The sequence below is a fragment of the Carcharhinus amblyrhynchos genome, chromosome 12 (assembly GCF_965287045.1).
Source record: "Carcharhinus amblyrhynchos chromosome 12, sCarAmb.v2.hapA, whole genome shotgun sequence".
Classification (NCBI taxonomy): Eukaryota; Metazoa; Chordata; class Chondrichthyes; order Carcharhiniformes; family Carcharhinidae; genus Carcharhinus; species Carcharhinus amblyrhynchos.
Window position 1 is genome coordinate 25,950,124 of NC_137335.1, and position 24,762 is coordinate 25,974,885.

The 24,762-nt window shown below is 42.3% G+C and overlaps 1 protein-coding gene and 1 long non-coding RNA gene across 2 annotated transcripts in view; one reads left to right on the forward strand and one right to left on the reverse strand.

The window, feature by feature from the left end:
• unc93a (unc-93 homolog A) overlaps positions 1–13,345 on the forward strand; it is a 79,956-nt gene extending 66,611 nt beyond the window's left edge. The window contains exons 7-8 of the mRNA XM_080199767.1: positions 5,508–5,639; positions 12,327–13,345. Of these exons, the coding sequence (XP_080055893.1) occupies positions 5,508–5,639; positions 12,327–12,709 (515 nt within the window). The 3' untranslated portion in view covers positions 12,710–13,345. The remainder of the gene's footprint in view (positions 1–5,507; positions 5,640–12,326) is intronic.
• LOC145350568 (uncharacterized) overlaps positions 1–24,762 on the reverse strand; it is a 36,637-nt gene that overhangs the window by 6,573 nt on the left and 5,302 nt on the right. The gene's annotated exons all lie outside the window — the stretch shown is intronic.

Genomic DNA, 24,762 nt, shown 5'->3' on the forward strand with positions numbered 1-24,762 from the left:
CTACCCCTGGGTCAGAAACTCTGGATTAATGATTTAGACTTAAACATGTGTGGCATGATTGGGAAATTTGCAGATGACACAAGAATTAGCCAGGTAGTTGTGAAGAGGATAGCTATTGACTCGAGAATGATATCCATCATTTGGTTGAGTGGGGAGGGAAGTGGCAAATGGAATTCAATCTAGGAAAGTATGAGCTAATGCATTTGGGGAGGGCAAAAAAAAGCAAGGAGATACTCAATAAACAGAAACATATGTTGAGGATTTGAGAAAGCGAGGGACCTTTGAGTGCATGTCCACATGTCTTTGAATGTACCAAGACAGGTGGTTAATAAAACAAATGGAATCTTTTCCTTTATTGGGTGAGGTATTGAATACAAAAGCAGGGATGCAATGATGGAACTTTATAAAATGCTGGTTAAGCCACAGCAGAAGGTTGTGTACAGTTCTGGTCTTCACATTACCAGAAGGGCATAATTACTCTAGAGACAAAGCAGAGGAGATTTACAAAAGTGTTGTCAGGACTTGAAAATTGCAGCTCTGAGGAGAGATTAGTTAGGGTTGGGTTGTTTTCCTTAGAATAGGCGAAGCTAAGGGGTAACCTAACTGAGGTGTACAAAATTATTAGGGGCCTAGATAGGGTAGATAGGAATGTCTTACTTCCTCTAGCTGGAGGATCAACCACCAGGAGGCATAGATTAAAGATGATTGGGAGAGGATTAGAGGGGACGTGAGGAAAAACAGAGGATGGTGGGTATCTGAAATTCACTGCCTAAATTGGTGGTTGAGGCTGAAATGCTCAAAACATTTAAGAGATACCTGGATCTGCATCTGAGGTGCGGGAACCCACAAAGCTACAGTCCAGGTGCTGGAAAATGGGGATTATAATGAGTAGTTTTTTTTTCTCTCTTTGGCAGGTGAAAACCTGATGGGCTGAATGGCCATAACTTTTCTATGATTTTAAGGCTCACATCAGAACTTGTCAGCTCATGATGTGGCTCTATGGGCTGATAACCTTTCACTATGTCCCCACTATTCCTCAAAGGAAAACAAGTATGTGGAGATATGCTTAAGCCAAAAATGATTTATTCAAGAAAGATACCACAATAACCCAATAAAAAGGCTGACCCTGTAATTCACTGAAGTGCTGGTACGGTGACTGCAATAGCAAATTCATGTCACAATTTTCTGGAAAAATACAGTACCCCGCATAGCAGCGGATCAGCAACATTGTAACTATCTGATACACATTCAAGCTACTGAGATCTAACACAGGACAAAACAACAGGTTACTTAAAAGCAGTGTGTTTAACTCTGGCTATGATCTGATAATGTAGGAATGGATGGAATATATACTGATAGCTTTAAATATATTGATATTGAATATATTAATTGGTATTCAAAAACATTATGAAGAGTAGGATCATAGAATCCCTACAGTGCAGGAAGAGGCTGTTTGGCCCATCAAGTCTGCACCGATCAGAGTCCCTCCTAGCCCCTATCCCATAACCCCACATATTTACCCTTCTAGTCCCCCTGACGCTAAGTGGCAATTTAGCATGTCCAATCCACCTAACCTGCACATCTTTGGACTGTGGGAGGAAACTTACGCAAGCACAAGGAGAACATGCAAACTCCACACAGATAGTGACTCAAGCCGGGAATCAAATTTGGGTCCCTGGTGCTGTGAGGCAGCAGTGCTAACCACTGTGCCGCCCACAGTAATGAGACAATCCCTAGTTATGTTTCATTATTGGTTGCAATCAAGTTTAGCACATAAGTTTAATAACTATTAATATAAAATATCATTCAGGGGAAAGTGGAAGAAGCCCAACTGTCAAAGAATTACTTTATTAAAGTTTTCAACCAACTTGCAGAGAGATTTACTTTACCTTTTAGCATAGAGCAGGGCGAGACTTTGATAAATCTATTCAATGCACTGTTTGTTGAATAGTGACAACAGGAATTTACTGGGACCAGGAATGTGATGCAGAGGGGAAAAGTGATAAGTAATTTACCCCAAAGGGCAATAGTAAATGTAAATGATCAGATAATTAATTAGATCTAAGGGAATAAAATCAACGTTAATTAAGCAGAGAATACCAACGTAAAAGAACTCAATAAAAATTGGATACACAAAAATAATAATAGGGGTAAGGAAGACTAAACTGAAAAAAGAAATATATAAATAAAACATAGGTAGTGAAGCGTTTAAGCAAAATGACTTTCAGTGCTGAGGATGACAACATTGTGGGGAAATGCAGACTTGTGCACACCCATGACACTCTGGGCAACGGACTGCACAGGGATGACTGGGGGACACTATGAAATGTAGAAGAGCCAACAATGTTCTAACAAAATAACTCTCAACATTCTAAAAAAGAATAAATTCAACCTATCTCCCAATGTTAAAAAATTCCAGGATCCAGATCCAAATCTTCACCAAAAAATAATCAGTTCTCCCTTGGGTCATACCCTTTATGTAGCAAAATTTTGTTGAAATCCATCCATAAATTTTTGAGATATATTGGCAGTCAGCGGTACTTGGGCAGGATGCAGATTGGGGGTGATCATATGGGTTCCAGGAGCTTGGGGGGAGTCTGACCAGGTTCAGGAGGTAATTGGCATGTCCCATGGGGGTTCAGGGTGTGGGGTGCATCCTTCTCTGCTGCTCAATCAAATAAATCAAGTTACTCATGACATTAAACATCATTCCCTCCACCATTGATGCACACTGATATATATGTACATTGCAAGGTACATTGCAATAAGTCATGAAGAAACCTTCGACAGCACCTTCCAAAGCCATGGACTTTACTAACTAGAATGACAAGGGCAGCATGGGAACACCATCACCTGAAAGTTCCCCTCTAAACAGTGTGGTTTGGGACTATATTATCACTCTTTCAGCAAGGTGGGATCAAAACCCTGGAAATCCCTTCTCAGCAACACAGTGGAACAGAGATCACTTCCACCTTCTCAAGGACAATTACAGGTAACTGGCCTTGCCGGCAATGCCCACATTCAGGAATGATTTTATCATGAAGTCCTTAAGGAAGCAGTCGTATACTTGAGGTTCCTGTTTAAATTAGCAACAATTCCAAAGAACTGAGGTAATTCCCACTTACTAGGTTACAATGTAGAACCATAGAGTCCTTACAGTGCAGAGAGAGGTCATTCGGTCCATCAGTCTGCAGCAACTCTCCGAAAGAGCATCCCACCCAGGTTCTCTCCTCTGTCCTATCCCCAGAAATACTGCGCATGACTAATCCACAAAACCTACACATCTTTGATGTAATTTCTAATTACTTACCTAATTAACTTTACTGCCTCCCAAGTAGGCAGCTTATTTATCATTGACTAATACAGTGAAATAAACTACAATGTTAAAGTTAAGTTTAATACTAAAAGCAAAATCAATCCTTAAAACATTTAGAATCCACTCACTCACCAAATTCTCGAGTTATGTACCCTATGGATGCATTGAATTAAACTCCATGCTGTTTGAAAACAAAGGTGGGAATTTTAAAATCTCGCTCCATTCTGTAATGGTGTAAGTAGCTGTGCCATTAATTCAACAAACTAGACCTCACCATTGATTATACATTGTAACTCCTGCCGTCGAAAGGAACAAAAACTAAGTTCATTCCATAAAGTTTCTCCCATCGCTGATGACATTATTGTGCCTTCCATTTCCCACTCTTTCCTGGTGCCCACTGTCTGCTCCACAGCTTCCATTTTCTTCTCGCTCCCTTCAATCTGCTACCTGCCTTCCAATCCCTCTTCTTCCCTCTTGTCCTCCCTCTTGCTCTCTTTGCTGCTCCCTTCAGAACTGGAGGCAGAGAACACAGATGGTGAATGACAGATAGAGGAAGATGCAATGACGAAGCAAGCAGTGAAGAGAGCCAGGGAAAGTGTGAAATGGCAAAGATAGCAGGGGAAGGAGCAGAGCATGTTCAGGAAAGTCAGAGGGAACAGTGAAGTGAGCAGAGGAAAATGGGAGGGACCAAAGAACAACACAGCATGGGAAACAGGCCCTTCGGCCCAATGAGCCCGCGCCGCCATCTTAACAATGTGTTTTTCCTACTCTACCCTTGACACATGTCTATGCTTATGGTATACCCATTGGAAACCAGATTAAGGGGAGAATAATTTAGGGACAATTTGTTACACCAATCAGCCTAAGAGCACATCTTTGGGGTGTGGGAGGAAACCGGAGCACCCGGAGAAAACCCACGCAACCACACGGAGAATGCGCAAACTCCCACAGACACTGGCCCAAATCCATGTATCTGCACAGCTAGCAGTGATAATCACTGAGCTGTTGTGGTGCCCATCTGCTGGTCCAGTTTTAAGCATACACAAACAACGCGAAGTACTAGGCCACTCTCGAAACATCCAAGAGCAGCCCACGCACGGCCCACCATGTGCGTGCCCCTCGTTAAACAACAAGGTGGACTGACGCACCTGTGGAGTAAAAGAGACAAAACATCAACACGTGTAGCATTAGTTTTCCAGGAACGTCCCGAGGCTCTGATCCTTATTTAAAACTGTCTTCTATAACCCTCCATCCCTGTTTCGCTCATGTGCCTATCTAAGTAAACCTTAAACAAGTCCAGTGTGCCTGCCTCCACCACCTTACTTGGCAGTGCATTCCATACCCCCACGACCCTCTGTGTGAAAAACCTCCCTCTAGCATCCAAATTATACCAGTGAATGGAGGCAAACAACGTGGGAGGTAGATAACTGGATGAGTGGGACTGAGGGCAGCACGGTGGCAAAGTGGTTAGCGCTGCTGCCTCAGAGAGTCAGGGATCCAGGTTCAATACCTGGCTTGAGTCACTGTCTGTGTGGAGTCTGCACATTCTCCCCTCGTCTATGTGGTTTCCTCTGGTTGCTCTGATTTCCTCCCACAGTCCGAAATATGTGCTGGTTAGATGCATTAGCCATGCTAAATTCTCCCTCAGTGTATCCAAACAGGCGTCAAAATGTGGCAACTAGGAGATTTTCACAGTAACTTCATTGCAATGTTAATGTAACCCTACATGTGACACTAATAAATAAATAAACTTCAAACTGAGGAGTGGTGAAGAGAGCAGTAGGGAATGAGAACAATGTTCTTTTCCCTTGTTTGGTTTGTGCTGTGTTTGCCACAGGCAGCTGCCTGAGATGTTGTTGTTAGTGACTTCACAGGTGTTGCAATTTCATGTGAGAAGTGCATCCTCTGCAGTTATAGCATCAAACTTGATTTTAAAAGGGGAGCTGAACTACGATTATTAGTTGTTCAAGACTTGTGGCGATGCTCTGTGTGAAGCAGCTCAAAAGTCCCAGCAAGTTAGGGCTTGGTGTACATAATGGCATATATCATGCAATATAATTTCCGCAACACAGATGCATCACATCATGGTGAAGATTTTCAGCAAATTCAGGCTCATTATGATATGCTAAAAAGATTGAATGCATGTTACTGTGCTGTCTCTAAAGTCATTTTTATTTGTTTCATGTCACAGCAACCATTATGAATCTAGCATCAATAATTTCACTGTTTTTATGGCGTCCACGACCGGAACAAATGGTAGTGTATTTTGTGTTTCCTTTTCTTTGGGGAATGGCTGATGCTATTTGGCAGACACAGACCAATGGTATGTTGACAGTAGTAAGTGATAAGATATTTATTGTTAATTTTGTATTTTCATTTTAATAGTCTATCTGAATGACTGTGGCAAAACTACAAGAAAGATGATGAAATAGAATCTGGCATAAGACTGTATTCCATTGATTTTCTGTGGTCAATATATTTTAAATAGCATAGTTTTGTCTAACTTGGAATATTAAAGAAGCATATACAATATTCATCGTTTACAACAGATATTCAGAAATGGAAAATCCTTTGTTCATGTTGTTCACTATCACAACTACTAATCACCTTGCCTGGCTCTTGAAAAGTGTAAGAAGTCTCACAACACTAGGTTAGATTCCAACCAGTTTATTTGATAGCAATCTTGCAAACTTTCGGAAATGATGTTCCTTCATCAGGTGTGTGGAAGGAACCTGACAAAGGAACCTTCCACACACCTGATGAAGGAACATCGTTTCCGAAAGCTAGTAAGATTATGTAAGATTACTATCAAATAAACTGGTTGGACTCTAACCTGGTGTTGTGAGAGTTCTTACTGTGTTTACCCCAGTCCAACGCTGGTATCTCTACATCTTGAAAAGTGTGCCAGTTCTTAACAGGGTAACTTCCAATCTTGCTACCTTTGCAAAAATCATCATAGAATCATAGAATCCCTACAGTGCAGAAAGAGGCCATTTGGCCCATCGAGTCTGCACTGACCACAATCCCACCCAGACCCTACCCCCATATCCCTACATATTTACCTACTAATCCCTCGAACTTACATCTCAGGACACTAAGGGGCAATTTTTAGCATGGCCGATCAACCTTACCGGCACATCTTTGGATTGTAGGAGGAAACTGGAGTACCTGGAGGAAATCCAAGCAGACACAAGGAGAATGTGCAAACTCCACACAGACAGTGACCCAACCCCAAATCTGGTGGAACCAGATCTGGCCTACATGTGGCTCCATATCCACAGCAATGTGGTTGAATCTTAAATGCTCTCTGAACTGGCCTAACAAGCTCCTCAGTTGAAGGGCAATTAGGGATGGACAATCAGCCATGCCCACATGCCATAAAGAAATAAAAATAAATCAGTTCCAGATAATGTACCAGACACCACAATCCTTGGGCATGTCAAAGAACAAAGAAAATTACAGCACAGGAACAGGCCTTTTGGCCCAAGCCTGCACCGACCATGCTGCCCGACTTAACTAAAACCCACTATCCTTCCGGGGACCATATCCTTCTATTCCCATCCTATTCATGTACATGTCAAGACGCTCCTTAAAAGTCACTACCATATCCACTTCCACTACCTCCCCCAGCAACGAGTTCCAGGCACCCACTACTCTCTGTGTAAAAAACCTGTCTCATACATCTCCTTTAAACCTTGCCCCTTGCGTCTTAAACCTATGTCCCCTAGTAATTGACTCTTCCACCCTGGGAAAAAGCTTCTGACTATCCACTCTGTCCATGCCTCTCATTATCTTGAAGACTTCTATCAGATCTCCCTTCAACTCCATCGTTCCAGTGAGAAGAAACCAAGTTTCTCCAACCTCTCCTCATAGCTAATGCCCTCCATACCAGGCAACATCCTGGTAAATCTTTTCCGTACCCTCTCCAAAGCCTCCACATCCTTCTGGTAGTGTGGCGACCAGAATTGAACATTATATTCCAAGTGCAGCCTAACTAAGGTTCTATAAAGTTGCAACATGACTTGCCAATTTTTAAATCAATACCCCAGCTGATGAAGGCAACCATGCCATATGCCTTCTTGACTCCCTTCTCCACCTGCATTGCCACTTGCAGTGACCTGTGTATCTGTACACCCAGATCCCTTTGTCTATCAATACTCCTAAGGGTTCTGCCATTTACTGTATATTTCTTATTTGTATTAGACCTTCCAAAATGCATTACCTCACATTTGTCCGGATTAAACTCCATCTGCCATCTCGCCACACAAGTCTCCAACTGATCTATGTCCTGATGTCCTGTCTCACTGGCAAGACAGTCACAAAAGAGGCAGTATACAATCAGTAAGGAGTTGCTCTAGGAATCCACAACATGAACTCCGGACCCCATGAAGTCTCATGGCATCAGATCAAACAAGACATAATTCTGTAGAAGGGTCACTGACTTGAAATATTAACTCTGTTTCTCTCTCTATAGAGAGTTTATCTAGCATTTTCTGTTTTTTATTCAGATTTACTTCATCTGCAGTATCTTGCTTTTATTAGAACATAGTAGTTAGCAGGCTGGGTTTGCGGCAGGTGGTGAGGGAACCAACAAGAGGGAAAGATATATCTGACCTCCTTCTCACTGATCTACTTGTCACAGATGCATCTGGCCAGTGCATGGTCCTTGTGGAGATGAAGTCCCATCTCATGTTGAGAATATCCTCTATCACATTGTGTGGTACTACCGCTGTGCTAAGTGGGACAGATTTCAATTAGATTTAATGACTCAAGACTGGGCATCCATGAGGTGCTGCAAGCCAGGTGCAGCAGCAGAATGGGGAATGTGCCAGGCCATGAGGTTACAGACCACAATCTGTAACCTCATGGCCTGGCACATTCCCCATTCTACCATCACCATCAAGCCAGAGAATCAACCCTGAATCAATGAAGGGTGCAGGAGTCGTCATACCAGGAGCAGCATCAGGAATAACTAAAAATGAGGTGTCAACCTGGTGAAGCTACCACATCAGACTACTTGCATTCCAAGAAACATATGCAGCAGGGGCAGACAAAAGCTAAGTGATTCCATTGCCAACAGATCAGATTTAAGCTTGGCACAAACTGTCATGAATAGTGATGGACAATTAAATAACTAACAGGAGGCGATGTCTCCAAAATATCCTCAATGATGGGGGACCCACCACATAAATACAGAACAGTACAGTTGAAATATTTGCTACAATCTTCAACAATTTAATTCACACTACATGATATCAAGAAACAGCTGAAGGCACTGGATATTGACAACATTCCAGCAAAATTACTGAAGACTTGTGGTCCAGACCTTGCCACACCTCTAGTCAATCTGTCTGGGTGGCACAGTGGTTAGCACTGCTGCCTCACAGCATTAAGGACCCGGGTTTGATTCCCAGCTTGGGTCATTGCCTGTATGGAGTCTGCATGTTTTCCCTGTGTCTGCATCGGTTTCCTCTGGGTTAAGTGTATTGGCCATGCTAAATTCATTCTCAGTGTATCCGAACACGTGCCAGAGAATGGTGACTAAGGGATTTTCACAGTAACTTCATTGCAGTGTTAATGTTAGCCTGCTTGTGACACTGATAAATAAAGTGTAGAAAATTGCCCAGTATTTCCCTCACAAATTCAACAGGCCAATTTCTGCCCTAGCACTCTACTTCTGATTACCAGTGAAGTGATGGGAGGGGTCATCAACAGTGCTACCAAACTTCACATGCTTAGCAATAATCTGCTCACTGACACTCAGTTTGGGTTCTTCCAGGATCATTCCGTTCCTGACCTTATTACAACCTTAGTTCAAATGTGGACAAAAGAGCTGAACATCAGAGGTGTAAGTTATTCGCTTGACATCAAAGCCACATTTGACATTTATAGCATCACGCAGCCCAGCAAAACTGGAGTCATTGAGAATCGGGAGAAAACCCTCTCCGACTAGATTAATAAATAGCACAAAGTAATATGGTTGTGATTGTTGGAGGTCAATTGTCTTAATCCAATGACATCACTGCAGGAATTCCTGAGGGCAATATCTGAGGCCCAACCAACTTCAGCTGCTTCATCAACAACCTTCTTTCCATCATAAGGTCAGAAATAAGGTGTTCACTGATGATTGCACAATGTTCAACACCATCTGTGACTTTACAGATACTGAAGCAGTTATCAAGTCATAGAGGTTTACAGCATGGAAACAGGCCCTTAGGCCCAACTTGTCCATGCTGCCTTTTTTTTAAATCACTAAGCTAGTCCCAATTGCCCACATTTGGCACATATCCCTCTATACCCATCTTAATCATGTACCTGTCTAAATGTTTTATGCTAAATGCTAAATATGAATGTCTAAATACAGCAAGACCTGGACAATATCCAGGCTTGAGCTGATAGTGGCAAGTAACATTTGTACCATACAAGTGCTAGGCAATGAGCATCTACAACAAGAGAGAATCTTAACTCTAGCCCTTTGACATTCAATAGTATAACCAGCACTGAATCCCCGATTGACCAGAAATTGAACTGGCCACATAAATACCGTGGCTACAAGAGCAGGTCAGAGCTAGGAATCCTGTGGTAGGTAACTTACCTCCTGATCCCCAAAGTCTGTCCACCATCTACATGGCACAAGTCAGGAGATGCCTGGATTAGTGCATTTCCAACAGCACTCGAGCTCGACACCATCCAGAACAAAGTAGCCTGCTTGATTGGCACACCACCCACAAACATTCACTCCCTCCACCACTGATGCATGGTGGCAGCAGTGTGTACCATCTACAAGATCCACTGCAGGAATTCATCAGGACTCCTCAGACAGCACTTTACAAATCCATGACCACTACAATCTAGGATAAGGGCAGCAGATACATGAAAAAAGAACTCTGACTGGAAGTTCTCCAAGCCTCAAGCCATGCTGACTTGGAACTGAATCACTTCACTATTCCTGGGTCAATATCCTGGAACCTTTTTCCTAGCAGCACAGTGGTAATACCTGCACCACATGGACTGCAATGGTTCAAGAAGGAAGCTCACCACCACCTTCTCAGGGTCAATTAGGGATGGGAATAAATGCTAGCTTAGCCAGTGATGACAGCATCCCATAAATTAATATATGAAGAAAAAATGGAGTCAGCGCTGCAAGGTGTAGCACATTTCCTTCAATTCCTCTACTTCCTCTAGTGTTGTGAGCTCTCTTCCGTAAACACAGAAATACACATTGTAACTTGCTAAACATAGCAACATCACATCCTATGTTAGTAAAGCCTCAAACTGCATCATTGCACCAGAGATGTTTGTTGGATTCAGGTGTTTAGTGAAATCTGATTGATGAGAGTCCTCCACTAAGAGACTGCTGTGAATCTGGCACAGAATGCTGCTGCCTAATCATGGCCACTGAAGTAAGGCTAACCAGCCTATAATTACCAGGAATAGGAATTATCATTCCTATTTCCTCGCTTGTTTATTTACTCTTATATTCTCTTTTCTCTTATCTTCTCAATTTCTTGGTCCTATTTTGCTGAATTCTAAAATTTCTCAATCTTCAGGCGTACTATTCTTTTTGATTACATTATATAAATTTCTTTCTTTGATCCCATATTGCCTTTAACTCAGCTGTAGTTGGACAACTTATTGTGCAGGGCTTTTGTGTCTTAAATAATGTATATAGTTGCAAATTATGTACTAATTCTTCAAATATTAGCCTTTGCATCTTTTAGTATGGTTTTCCAATCTAACTGGGCCAACATGCCCCTCATAGATTTTTGCGTTTTTCATATTTAAGACCTTAGTTTCAGACTTATCTATATTATTTTCAAACTCAATATAACATTATAACATATTATGATCACTCTTCCCTAAAAACTTCTTTACTATGAGGTTATTAAAGAATAGAATCATAGAATCCCTACAGTACAGAAGGAGGCCATTCAGCCCATCGAGTTTGCACCAACCACAATCCCACCCAGGCCCTATTCCCATAACCCCACATATTTACCTTACTAATCCCCTGACTCTAAGGTCAATTTAGCATGACCAAGCCACCTAACCTGCACATCTTTGGACTGTGGGAAGAAACTGGAGCACCCAGAGGAAACCCATGCAGACAGAGGGAGAATTTCCCCGCATAGTCAGTGACCCAAGGCCAGAAGTGAAGCTGTGTCCCTGGTGCTGTGAGGTAGCAGTGCTAACCACTGTGCCACCGTGCTGCCTACAATTACTTAACACTTTTTCATGGTGCAGATCCAAAATAATCTGTTCCCAGCTTGGTTCCTTGATATAACAACATATAAATCTATCATATATACTTTTCATGGATTCATCTTCCAAACTGTCACTGCAATTTCGATTTTCCTGGTATATGTGAAGATTTAAGCCCGTAGGATTACTGTATTACCCTCATAATGCCTCAGTTTGTTAACTTATATTCTGCCTTATACTTCAATTATTGATTATGGCCCTATAAACTATTTAAATCTGTCCAACCAGTACGAATCCCATTGGTCAGAGTTAGTACAAGTATTGCAGGAATCTAAAGTCTTCCCTCCTGTACCATTTCTCCAGCCATGGATTAATCTGTTCTATTCTGCTGTTTCTTTTGTCTGTGGTACTGGGAGAAACGTAGGGATTAGTACTTTTGAGGTCTTATTTGTTGGTTTCCTTTCTACTTCCCTAAACTCAGCCTGCAGGACCACAGGCCATCAGCACTGGCTGCTCATGCTCGTCCTTCAGGGTGCTAATTCATTTAATTTGTTGCAAATGATTCATGCATTCAAATTTAGCTTTGAAATTTTACTAATTTTCCAACATCATCTCGTCTCTAATCTTTGTTATACTCGCAGTCTCTTTCCGGCTTATTTAGTTTATTTTCACCCCTCAAAATTGCTTTGCTCCAGAACTTTAACATTTTGTTTGCTGCTTTTGAACTTGAAAATAAGATGAATTTGAAAATATCTTCCACGGGATAAAGACAGATATTTGACGTAATAATTGTTCTTTCTCATTCAAGCCCTTTATGGAGTTCTATTTCTGGAGCAGAAAGAAGCAGCATTTGCCAACTACCGACTATGGGAATCTGCGGGATTTGTTACAGCATTTGCCTATGCAAACTTTTTGTGCATAAAGGTCAAGTTGATTGTCTTGATGATAGTTCTCATACTGGGTATGATATTGTATGGAATTGTGGAATACATAGAATACGTCCACGCCAAATCTAGAATTCAAGAACCTCTTACTATTTTACAAATATTACGTGGTGAGCACCTTAAAAGTAAAAAGCCAGAGCAAGAGGAAGTGAAAGAGGCAAAAGAAGCAACTGATGCAAAATCTGTTGATGAAAATGAACAGATCCCTGGTCGAAACTTAAAATACATTTTTGAAACAAAGTTATAAAATCAACATTTTCACTGATTTCTACAGCAAATGGCAGCATCTATATTCTTCTGAAGATCAACTACCCACTTCAAATGTATTGCTTTTTATAATTAAAACATAAAATATAGTTTTTTTAAGATTAAATTAACTTAACAAAGATTGTCTTTTATAATATTCTATCTTTAATTGAATTAGAGGATGTACCTGAACTTTAACATTATGGGTGGAATTTTACAGCCCTGCCATTGGCAGGGGTTGACCTGTAAAATACAGTAAGCCATTCAGAAGTCAAAATCAAAAGGCTTTGGCAGATGAGGTTGATCCCACTAGTGGGAGCGACCATAACATTTTGTCTGATATTTCAGTATATGTACTATAAAGTCCTTAGGATGTAAATACATCTATGATTTGACCGAGAATACAGATTTTAGTTTACAGGATGTCTAACCTGTTTATTAAAACTCTAACACAGGATTCTGAGAGGATTTACAGCAGTTTGTACTGCAACATCTCATTCAGGGTTCTTAAATATTTGCTACTTTTGATCCATAAACCTGTGTTTCACAGCTTGTTGAATATCCTATGATACATTAATATTTTTGTCTTGGAGATTAGTCAACAAATTCCTATTATCATGCTTAAGGTGTTTGGAATGCTTGCAGCCTGAAATAAATTTCTCCAATTAATCTTGTTTAACTAGTATACTATTTTTTTCCATACCAAAAACATTCCTTTACGCAGGACACCCAGCCAATACATGTTTTGAGAGTGAGACCGTAAATTTGCTGCAATATTTGATTAATAGTCAAGTAACAAGATCAAGGTGTACATTTCACATCATTACAGATATGTTAATTTTTACATTGTTGAATAATAATCAATCGAAAGGAAAAATTACCAAAAAACGTTTTTATAGAAACATTTGAAGCTAAGAAATGGTAGCAAGACTGGGTTTATGTTTAAACTGTGACTGCAAAATGGCTGAAGACTCTACCATGGATTGCCCAGTGGAGGTGTACACCACACAGGATTGAGGAAAGAGACAGAAGTAGGAAAGTAGTGATTTGAAGATGACGATGAGGATTTTAAACTCAAGACGGAGTTCATCAGTGTGTGGGAGAGTGTGATACAATGCAATTTGCAGAGTTTGGTACAAGTGTAGAAACATACTTTCAAATTCAGAAACTAAAAGAGTTTCATTTTATCCTTAGTTTCCAGCACTTTACAGTTATATAAGATGTTAATACAGACAAGGCCATAAACAATTACATAGGCAGCAGTGTTCTTAATAATAAATGAAATACTCCAGAACTTCTGAGTATTTGGTTGAGAATTCAGTGAATTATGCCATGACACTCCATGCAGATATAAATGTTACATTAAGGGGACTTCCATCAGCAAGAATCCCATTGCCCACTGAATTGGGCATCGGGGCTAAAAACAGAATTCCTACTGGACGTGAAGACATTTGGGATTCACCTAGACTGCCTCATTAGCCCCAGTTGGGTTCCTGCCCAAAGTAGAAATGAACCTGATAATTAAATAAAACCCGTCATTGACTTATTATTAGAGGGCTGGACGGTCCATTTAGCAGCCACCCACTATTTACCTGCCTCCTCAGTAGGAACCGCACTAGGCAGGCTTTGCAGTTGGTAACAACCAATGTGGACTAGTTCCCCTCCACCACTGAGATCTCCCCAGAGGCCCTGTAGGGTTTTTTCAGAGGCTAAGTATTGAGCTCAACTTTAACTAATACTTACAACCACAATATTCTGGTGAAAGACATTCTTTATTGACCGTCTGAATAAACGGATGACTATTCATTGAACAGTCGTCCAATTATTGACAAACAGGGAGAGAATGAGCTGGGCAGTCCTAAAGTTACATCATGGTGGCATTATAATTATACATTTTCCAAAAGACAATTCACCTGCCCTCTGGCTCATCATGAACCAATCATCATTAGTAAATGTCATATTCTTTGACCAATTACAGGGTTCTCTGACTGCATGGGAACAATAAGTTCTAGTGGTTTCTGCCTGACTTTCCCATGGCCATCTAGTGCCTGTTCTAGACTCTCTTATCTAGTTGAAGATTCTGCCGATTCATTGAGATGTCTGGGACCACTAACTCACCCTTGCTCAATGAATGTGTCTTTCATTGAACCATCTGGTATCCATGCTGATAAGAGTTATGCTTCTGCGGGTATATTGTTTATAAAGAATGTAGTTCACTTTACTGGTTTATTTTCCCATAATGCCTCAGAACTCTGAGTCATTAGCCAAGCCGGATGCCTGTTCAATAATACACTTTCAAAATCCATGTTTAAATCCTTTAACTTGTGATTATGTGTGTTTCAGTACAGACAGCACTGTATATATATATAAATAAAACCCCTGTGATTCTTATCCTAAATGAATCCACTCTGTTTTCATAGTCCTTATCAGTGTTTTAATCCTAGGGTGTTTCAAATTTCCCTAACAGCCCCCTTCTTCCCACAAACCGCACCACCCAGCCCCTCTTCCCCCTCAGCCACCCTCCCTCACTCAGACCCTTTTCACCCAAGCCCCCCTCCCCAAGTCACCCCTCAGACTCCCCTCCCCCTCAGACCACCCTCAGCCTTCCTCCCCTCCTCAGACACTCTGCATCTTGGATGTGCCAACAATGCATTACCCCTGGGACCGCCACTCTGGTCTGGCACCCTGGACCCTGAGGGAATCAAGGAGGTCAATTCTGTGTCCATATATCCCTCTACCATTGCTAGATTGCAGTAAGAGGATCCCCTAAGGTCCCTGGGAGGTGGACAAGCTCGAGCTGGGGGTAAGAGGTTCAATTCAGCACTCTGCCTTGGGATGGGGGGGTGGAATCTAAAGACTGGTCAGCCCCTTCTAGCTTCTAGAAAGGTGTTCATAGAAACATAGAACAGCAGCACAATACAGGCCCTTCGGCCCTCAATGTTGTGCCGAGCTATGTTCAAACACAAGATCAAGCTATCCTACTCCCTATCATTCTGGTGTGCTCCATGTGCCTATCCAATAACCGCTTGGAAGTTCCTAAAGTGTCCAACACTACTATCACAGCAGGCAGTGTATTTCACATCCCAACCATTCTCTGAGTGAAGAATCGACCTCGGACATCCCTCCTATATCTCCCACCATGAACCTTATAGTTATGCTCCTAGTAACAGCTACATCCACCCGAGGAAATAGTCTCTGCACGTCCACTCTATCTATCCCCCTTATCATCTTATAAACCTCTATTAAGTCACCTCTCATCCTCCTCCGTTCCAAAGAGAAAAGCCTCAGCAACCTCAACCTTTCCTCATAAGACCTACCCTCCATACCAGGCAGCATCCTGGTAAATCTTCTCTCTCGAATGCTTCCACATCCTTCTTATAGTGAGGTGACCAGAACTGAACACAACATTCCAAATGTGGTCTCACCAATGTCCGGTATAGTTGCAGCATAACTCCACAGCTCTTAAAACTCAAACCCCTGTTAATAAACGCTAACATTCAATAAGCTTTCTTCACGGCTCTATTCACTTGAGTGGCAACCTTCAGAGATCTGTGGATATGAACCCCAGGATCTCTCTGTTCCTCCACATTCCTCAGAGCCCTGCCATTGACTCTGTTATCCGCATTCAAGTTTGTCCTACCAAAATGAATCACCTTGCACTTATTCAGGGTCAATGCAATACTGCATTGTATTTTTAAAGGTTCACTTTAGAAATTATAGGCCAGTTAGTCTTACTTCGGAGGTCAGTAAGTTAATGGAAAGGGTCCTGAGAGATAGGATTTATGACCATTTGGAACGATGCAGTTTAATCCGGGATAGTCAGCACGGTTTCGTGAGAGGTAAGTCCTGCCTCACAAATTTGACTGAATTCTTTGAGGAGGTAACTAAGTGTGTAGACGAAGGTAGAGCAGTTGATGTCGTATACATAGGTTTTAGTAAGACGTTTGATAAAGTTCCACATGGTAGGCTCATCAAGAAGGTAAGGAGATGTGGGATAGAAGGAAATTTGGCTAATTGGATAAATAACTGGCTGTTTCATAGAAGACAGAGGGTGGTAGTGGAAGGCAAATTTTCAGACTCGAGGCCAGTTACCAATGGTGTACCACAGGGATTAGTGCTGGGTCCTCTGCTATTTGTGATTTTTATCAATGACTTGGAAGAGGGGGCTGAAGGGTGGGTTAGTAAATATGCTGATGACACCAAGATTGGTGGAGTCATGGATGAGGTGGAGGGCTCTTGCAGGATGCAAAGAGACATTTATAGGATGCAAAGCTAGGCCGAAAAGTGGCAGATGGAGTTTAACCCTATTTCCTTTCTTGAAGAGAGGAACAACATTCGCCACTCTCCAGTCCTATGGCACAATCCCCGTGGATTGTGAGAACCCAAAGACCAAAGCTAATGGCTCCGGAATCTCATCCCTTGTCTCCCAAAATATCCTAGGATGTATCACATCTGGCCCAGGGGACTTATCGACCCTCAGCTTTTTCAAAATTGCTAATACAGTTTCAGGATGGTGAATTCAGATACCAACCTGTGGTTAAAATATGCATTACAGTCTCTATCCTCTAAAATCATTCAGGTTCGCTGGTCACTTAAATTTCCGTGCCCTCTGGACAGCTGAAAGTCTTCCAAATCACCACAGCACTGCATTCAGTGGAAAGGATTTCCCTTTCACTAACTAGGAAGCTGCAGGAGCGAGAAGATCCCTTTCAAATCCTTCTAACAGTCACTTTCACTAGGGGGAAAATATGATTGCCACAGTTGTTCACAGCCTCTTTGTTTTAGTACACCATTTATTTCAACTCTCCCAGCCTTCAGAGAAAGCTAACAGTCTTTGAAATACCTTCAAACCCCCTCAAAACCTTTGTTTCCATTCAATTTCAGTCCTGTCCTTTGAACTCCCATTTGATTAACAACAGAATGGTTTTTACTCTGCATGCAGTCAGTTGTGTTTATTTAATTTTCCCTCCATGCTCGAGTGCACCCTCAGTGTCCCTGCTTCCATTGTTCCTAACCAATGTTATACAAAAGAGGAAGTGAAAAATGTTTAGCTGGTTTGAAGTTGTGTTGGGGGTTGACCTGTTATTTAGGGTTTGGAGGGTGGAGAGGGGAACCTATTTGCAAATAGCAGCCTAATCTCTGAACAGCCGGGCTGGCCAGCATAATTCTCAAGATGCATTCATTTGCATCTTTCAAGTGGGTGAATCTGACTTGATAGATGCTGCCAGCACCAGCTGGAAATACTCTGTTTTTCCCACTGGTGGGGCATTTAATGCTGATTTGGGTGAATTGTGCCCTAAGATTCAGTGCCATTAACGCACACAGAGCAGTATTATATCTAAAACCTTGAAAAGGAAAAGTGAAATTGCCTAAAAAGCATCTTAACAAACTTTCTAACTGCTTCATAATCTGCGTTGCTGAGGATATGTTTAGAACATAGAACATTACAGTGCAGTATAGGCCCTTTGGCCCTCGAAGTTGCGCCAACCAGTGGAACCAATCTAATGACCCTCTAACCTAAACTATTCCAATATTATCCATATGCCTATCCACTGACCATGTGAACGCCCTTAAAGTTGGTGCATCCACAACTGCTGCAGGCAGGGCATTCCATGCCCTTACTACCTCTGACATTCGTCCTATAATTACCACCCATTAATTTAAAGCTGTGTCCCCTCGTGTTAGCTGTCACCATCCAAGGAAAAAGGCTCTCACTATCCACCCTATCTAACCCTTTGATCATCTTGTATGCCTCAATTAGGTCACCTCTCAACCTTCTTCTTTCTAATGAAAACAACCTCAAGTCCCTCAGCTTTTCCTCATAAGACCTTCCCACCATACCAGGCAACATCCTGTAAACCTCCTCTGCACCCTTTCCAATGCCTCCACATCCTTCTTATAATGCGGCGACCAGAACTGTACGCAATACTCCAAGTGCGGCTGCACCAGAGTTTTGTACAGTTGCAACATGACCTCACGGCTCCGAAATTCAATCCCTCTACCAATAAATGCTAACACACCGTAAGCCTTCTTAACAACCTAATCAACCTGGGTGCCAACTTTCAGGGATCTATGCACATGTACACAGATCTCTCTGCTCGTCGACACTACCAAGAGTCCTTCCATTAGCCCTATATTCTGTACTCCTGTTACTCTTACCAAAGCGAATCACCTCACACTTTTCAACATTAAATGCCATTTGCCACCTTTCAGCCCAGCTCTGCAGCTTATCTATGTCCCTCTGCAAACTGTAACATCCATCCTCACTGTCTACAACTCCTCCGACTTTGGTGTCATCAGCAAATTTACTAACCTATCCTTCTACACCCTCCTCTAAAATGACAAACAGCAGTGGCCCCAAAACAGATCCCTGACGTACACCACATGTAACTGAACTCCAGGCTGAATATTTCCCATCAACCACCACCCTCTGTCTTCTATCAGCTAGCCAATGCCTGATCCAAACTGCTAAATCACCCTCAATCTCATGCATCTGCATTTTCTGCAGTAGCTTACCATGGGGAACCTTATCAAACGCTTTGCTAAAATCCATATACACCACATCAACTGCCTTACCCTTATCCACCTCTTTGGTCACCTTTTCAAAAAACTCAATAAGGTTTGTAAGGCACGACGTACCCTTCACAAAACCGTGTTGATGATCCCTAATCAATTTATTTCTCTCTAGATGATTATAAATCCTATCCCTTATAATTCTTTCTAAAACTTTGCCGACAACAGAAGTAAGGCTCACCGGTCTATAATTCCCAGGATAGTCTGTACTCCCCTTCTTGAACAAGGGGACAACATTTGCTATCCTCCAGTCTTCCGGCACTATACCTGTAGCCAATGATGACATGAAGATCAAAGCCAAAGGCTCTGCAATCTCCTCCCTAGCCTCCCAGAGAATCCTAGGGTAAATCCCATCTGGCCCAGGGGACTTATCTATTTTCATACTCTCAACAATTGCTAACACCTCCTCCTTAAGTACCTCAATCCTATCTAGTCTAAAAGACTGTATCTCAGTATTCTCCTCAACTACATTGATTTTTTCCTGCGTGAATACTGACGAAAAATATTTATTTAGTGCCTCTCCTATCTCTTCAGGCTCCACGCACAACTTCCCACTACTGTCTCTGACTGGCCCTAATCTTGCCCTAACCAATCTTTTATTCTTGACATACCTATAGAAAGCTTTAGGGTTGTCCTTAATCCTATCCGCCAAAGTCTTCTCATGTCCTCTTCTAGCTCTTCTTAACACTCTCTTTAGCTCCTTTCTGGCTAATTTGTAACTCTCCAGTGCCCTAACTGAGCCTTCATGTCTCATTTTTGCATAAGCCTCCTTCTTCCTCTTCACCAAAGATTCAACGTCTTTAGTACACCACGGTTCCCTCGCTCAATCACTTCCTCCCTGCCTGACAGGTACATATTTATCAAGGATTCGCAGTAGCTGCTCCTTGAATAAGCTCCACATTTCAGTTGTTTCCAGCCCCTGCAGTTTCCTACTCTAACCTACGTATCGTAAATCTCGCCTAATAGCCTCATAATTACTTTTCCCCCAGCTATAACTTCTGCCCTTCAGTATATACCTATCCCTTTCCATCACTAAGGTAAACGTAACTGAATTGTGGTCACTATCACCAAAGTGCTCACCTACCTCCAAGTCTAACACCTGGTCTGGTTCATTACCCAGTACCAAATCCAATGTAGCTTCACCTCTTGTTGGCCTATCTACATACTGTGTCAGGAAACCTTCCAGCACACACTGGACAAAAACTGACCCCTCTAACGTGCTTGAGCTATAGCTTTTCCAATCGATATTTGTAAAGTTAAAGTCCCCCATAACAACTACCCTGTTATTCTCGCACCTATCCAAGATCATCTTTGCAATCCTTTTCTCTACATCTCTGGAACTTTTTGGAGGCCTATAAAAAACTCCCAGCAGGGTAACCTCTCCTTTCTTGTTTCTAATCTCAGCCCATACTACCTCAATAGACAGATCCACATCAAACATCCTTTCTGCCAGCGTAATACAGTCCTTGACTAACAATGCCACACCTCCCCCTCTTCTACCACCTTCTCTGCTCTGACTGAAACATCTGAACCCCGGAACCTGCAGCAACCATTCCTTTCCCTGCTTTATCCATGACTCTGAAATGGCCACAACATCGAAGTCCCAGGCACCACTCCAGGCTGCAAGTTCATCCACATTTTTGTGTATGCTCCTCGCATTAAAGCATACACACTTCAACCCACCATCCCGCCTGCCAATACTCTGCTGCGACCTAGAAACCTTATCCGTGATCTCCCTATTCTCATCCTCCTGTACATTGGAGCTACAATTCAGGTTCCCATTGCCCCTCTGAATCAGTTTAAACCCCCCTGAATAGCACTGGCAAATTTTCCCCCCAAGATATTAGTACCTCTCTGGTTCAGGTGCAGACCATCCCTTTTGTAGAGGTACCACCTTCCCCAGAATGAGCCCAGGAAGGGGTATAGAGTATAAGAGCTGGAGTCTAACATTGCAGTTGTATAGAACATTGGTTAGGCTGCATTTGGAGTACGGCGTCCAGTTCTGGTCACCTTACTACCAGAAAGACGTGGAGACCCTGGAGAGAGTGCAGAGGAGGTTTACCAGGATGGTGCCTGGTATGGAAGGACTGGGTTATGAGGAAAGATTGGGCAAATTTGGGGCTGTTTTCCCTTGAAAGACGGCAACTGAGGGGAGATCTAATACAGGTATATAAGATTATGAAGGGTATAGATTGAGGTATATAAGATTATGAAGGGTATAGATAGAGTAAACAGTGGTAAGCTTTTTCCTAGGTTGGAAACACACATTACGAGGGGCCACGGGCTTAGGGTTGAGGGGGGCGAGGTATAATTCGGATGTTAGAGGGAGGTTTTTCACACAGACGGTAGTGGGGGTATGGAATGCTCTGCCAAGTAAGGTGGTGGAGCAGGCATGCTGGAGTTGTTTAAGAGTTACTTAGATAGGCGCATGAGCGGGATGGAGATGGAGGGATATAGGAGACTGTTTTAAATAAGGTTCAGGAGCCTTGGGACGTCCCTGGGAATCAATTGATTCCTATGGACCTTCCAACTTATTTTCTGCTCACTTGTTTCACTTGGGGATTCCCTTAAATGTGTGTATGAGGATGTGGATGATACTGATGTTTTTCTCTTTTAATCCACAGGTTGTCCAACAAGGGGCATACACGCGATGGGTCGTATGAGGGCTGCTCTTGATTGTTTCGAGAATAGCCTAGTACTTCATGTCGTTCGTGTACGCTTAAACTGGACCAGATGCTGGCAACACGACAGCTCACTGACTGTCACTGCTGTGCAGAGACATGGATTTGGGCCAGTGTCTGTGGGAGTTTGCGCATTCTCCCCGTGCTTGTGTGGGTTTTCTCCGGGAGCTCTGGTTTCCTCCCATACCCCAAAGATGTGCTATTAGGCAAATTGATGTAACAAATTGTCCCTAAATTAGTCTTCCCTCAATGTGGAATGCCATAAGCATAGACAAGGGTCATGGGTGGAGAGGGGACTCAATGTTAAAATGGCGGCGTGGGCTCGTTGGGCCGAAGGGCCTGTTTCCCGGGCTGTTTTGTTCTTTGTTCCTTGAGCCCCAATTGTCCAAGTATCTGAAACCCTCTCTCCTGCACCATCCCTTTAGCCACAAGTTCAAATGTTCTCTCTCTCTAATATTCTCCATGCTATCCTGCGGCACAGGTAACAAACCAGTGATAACAACTCTGTTTGTTTTAGCCCTAAGCTTGTACCCTAACTCCCTGAATTTCTGCCTTACATCTCCGCCCCTTTTCCTACCTATGACATGGGTACCTACGTGAACCGCGACTTGGGGCTGGTTCCCCTCCCCCTTAAGGATCTCGAACACTCGATCAGAGACATCAATGACCCTGGCACCTGGGAGGCAACATACCAACTGCGAGTCTCGCTCGGTCCCACAGACTCTCCTATCTGTCCCCTTAACTATGGAATCCCCAATCACTAATCCTGTTCTTTTCTTCCCCTTTCCTGCCTGAGCGTCAAGGACAGGCTCTACTCCCGAGACCTGTACCCCATGGCTTACCCTGGTTGAGTCTTCCTCCTCAACACCATCCAAAACAGAGTACTTATTTTGGGGAGGAACAGCCTCAGGGGATCGCTGCTCTGACGGCTTCTTACCCCTTCTAGCAGTCACCCACGTATCACTTTTAGGAGTAAATATCTCCCTGTAACTTTTGTCAATAGCTGCCTCTGCTTCCCGAATGATTCTTAGTTCCTCCAGTTCCAGCTCCAGGTCCCTAACATGGTCCTCAAGGAGCTGGAAATGGATGTACTTCCTGCAGATGTAATCAGCCGGGACACTACCGGTGTCCCTCACCTCAAACATCCCACAGGAGGAACATTGCACTGCCTGCACTGCCATCCCTATTACGTCCCTTACCAAGAAACAACAAAAAAAACTTACCTGCTCTCACTCCGTTTAGGAAAGCTAAAGATGGACTTTCTGTTTATCGAAATACATGGTTTCTTATGCCTAACTGAAACAAACTAAAATCAACTAATGTAATGATATTTCTTATGCTTGGAGAAATTCTGCTATTTGATGATTTGGAATTCTCCAGTTCCAATGCTGTTCTTATTGGAAATTAGGCAGGTTAAGGTACACAGGTTTATCAATTTATGGGAGGGACCCAAGAAAATTTCTGGTTGACAAAATTGTTTTGTATAACAGTTGACAGCATGCTGGCTGTGGAGCAAGAAGCTTGTGGAATTCCAGCCCCATTCAGAGACTTGAGCATAAAATCCAATCTGACACTACCGTGCAGAACTGCATATAAGCTTCTACCTTGCAAGCTTATATATCATCTATCTGAAAGAAGGACTGGGCAGCTATCCTTGGTATTCTGGCTAATACTTCTCACTCAACTCAACCACCAAATCATTATCATTTTGTTGTTTGTGGCAGCCATACATTGGTTGCTATGTTTGTTACATTACTATAATGATTACACTTCAAAAAGTACTTCATTAGTTGTAATACACTTTGAGATGTCCCTTGGTTGGATTTGTTCTAACTTAATTTTTTCAGCAATGCTTTATGTGGTACATACACGTATTTAGCATTACAAACCAAATGAGCTTTTGCTGTTCTTAACTAGATTGTTCAGATTATTAAAACAAAGTGATGGTTATTACAGATTTGCTATTAGACAAATATATATTTATTTGGATCATATCCTTCAGTATTTAGATTTTGGGTCTGAATAATTTATACAGAAAAGTTAAACATTTACAAATGCTTTTCATCAGCTATTTTCATTAAGGATCCACCTCCAGGTTTTCCAACTATCCTTTCAAACTAGAGTTTCTCTTAGCTATTTTAGCAAGGATCTGCTTCCAGGTTTTCCAAATCTCCTTTCAGTATTCATCTGTCTTGAATTGTCACAAGCATCCAAACCTCTACACAAAACTCAGGTACTCAGTCCCCAACTAAATATTATTGTTTCTAAAGGCTGGAATGAGAACATCAAACTAATAGTTGTACCATATGTGTCTGGCTTTTCCCAAGCAAACTTCACCCAAGTCTGAACTACCAGTTCTGTTTTTAGCTTCAGTAACCAGTACCCTGTTCCAATGGCAGTTCCTCTTTTTGTCTGATGTCTCACTCAACCTGGTTTGACCCATTTCCTACATTTTTGTCCTTGCCCTTTACCCTCCCTCTGAGAAACATGATAGCCCCCCCTCCCATTATACATATTCAAGAAGAAAGTCAATCAGGAGGATGTTTTGGTTGCATATGACATTCTGGAATTTGGTTGTTCATGACCCTAGAAATATGATTTTAAACTTCAGTAGACATTTCTTATCTTGGAAAGAATTTTGCATCATTCTTGGGTGGTACAGTAGCATGGACAAATCATCAGACAACACAAATTCAACAAAGTCTTCCATGGTAGTATTCACAATACTAAAGAAGTTGGCACTAAGATGAAAACAATTGGTCAGCATGGTGTGGCCAAACCAGTTCATCTTCAATTTGAA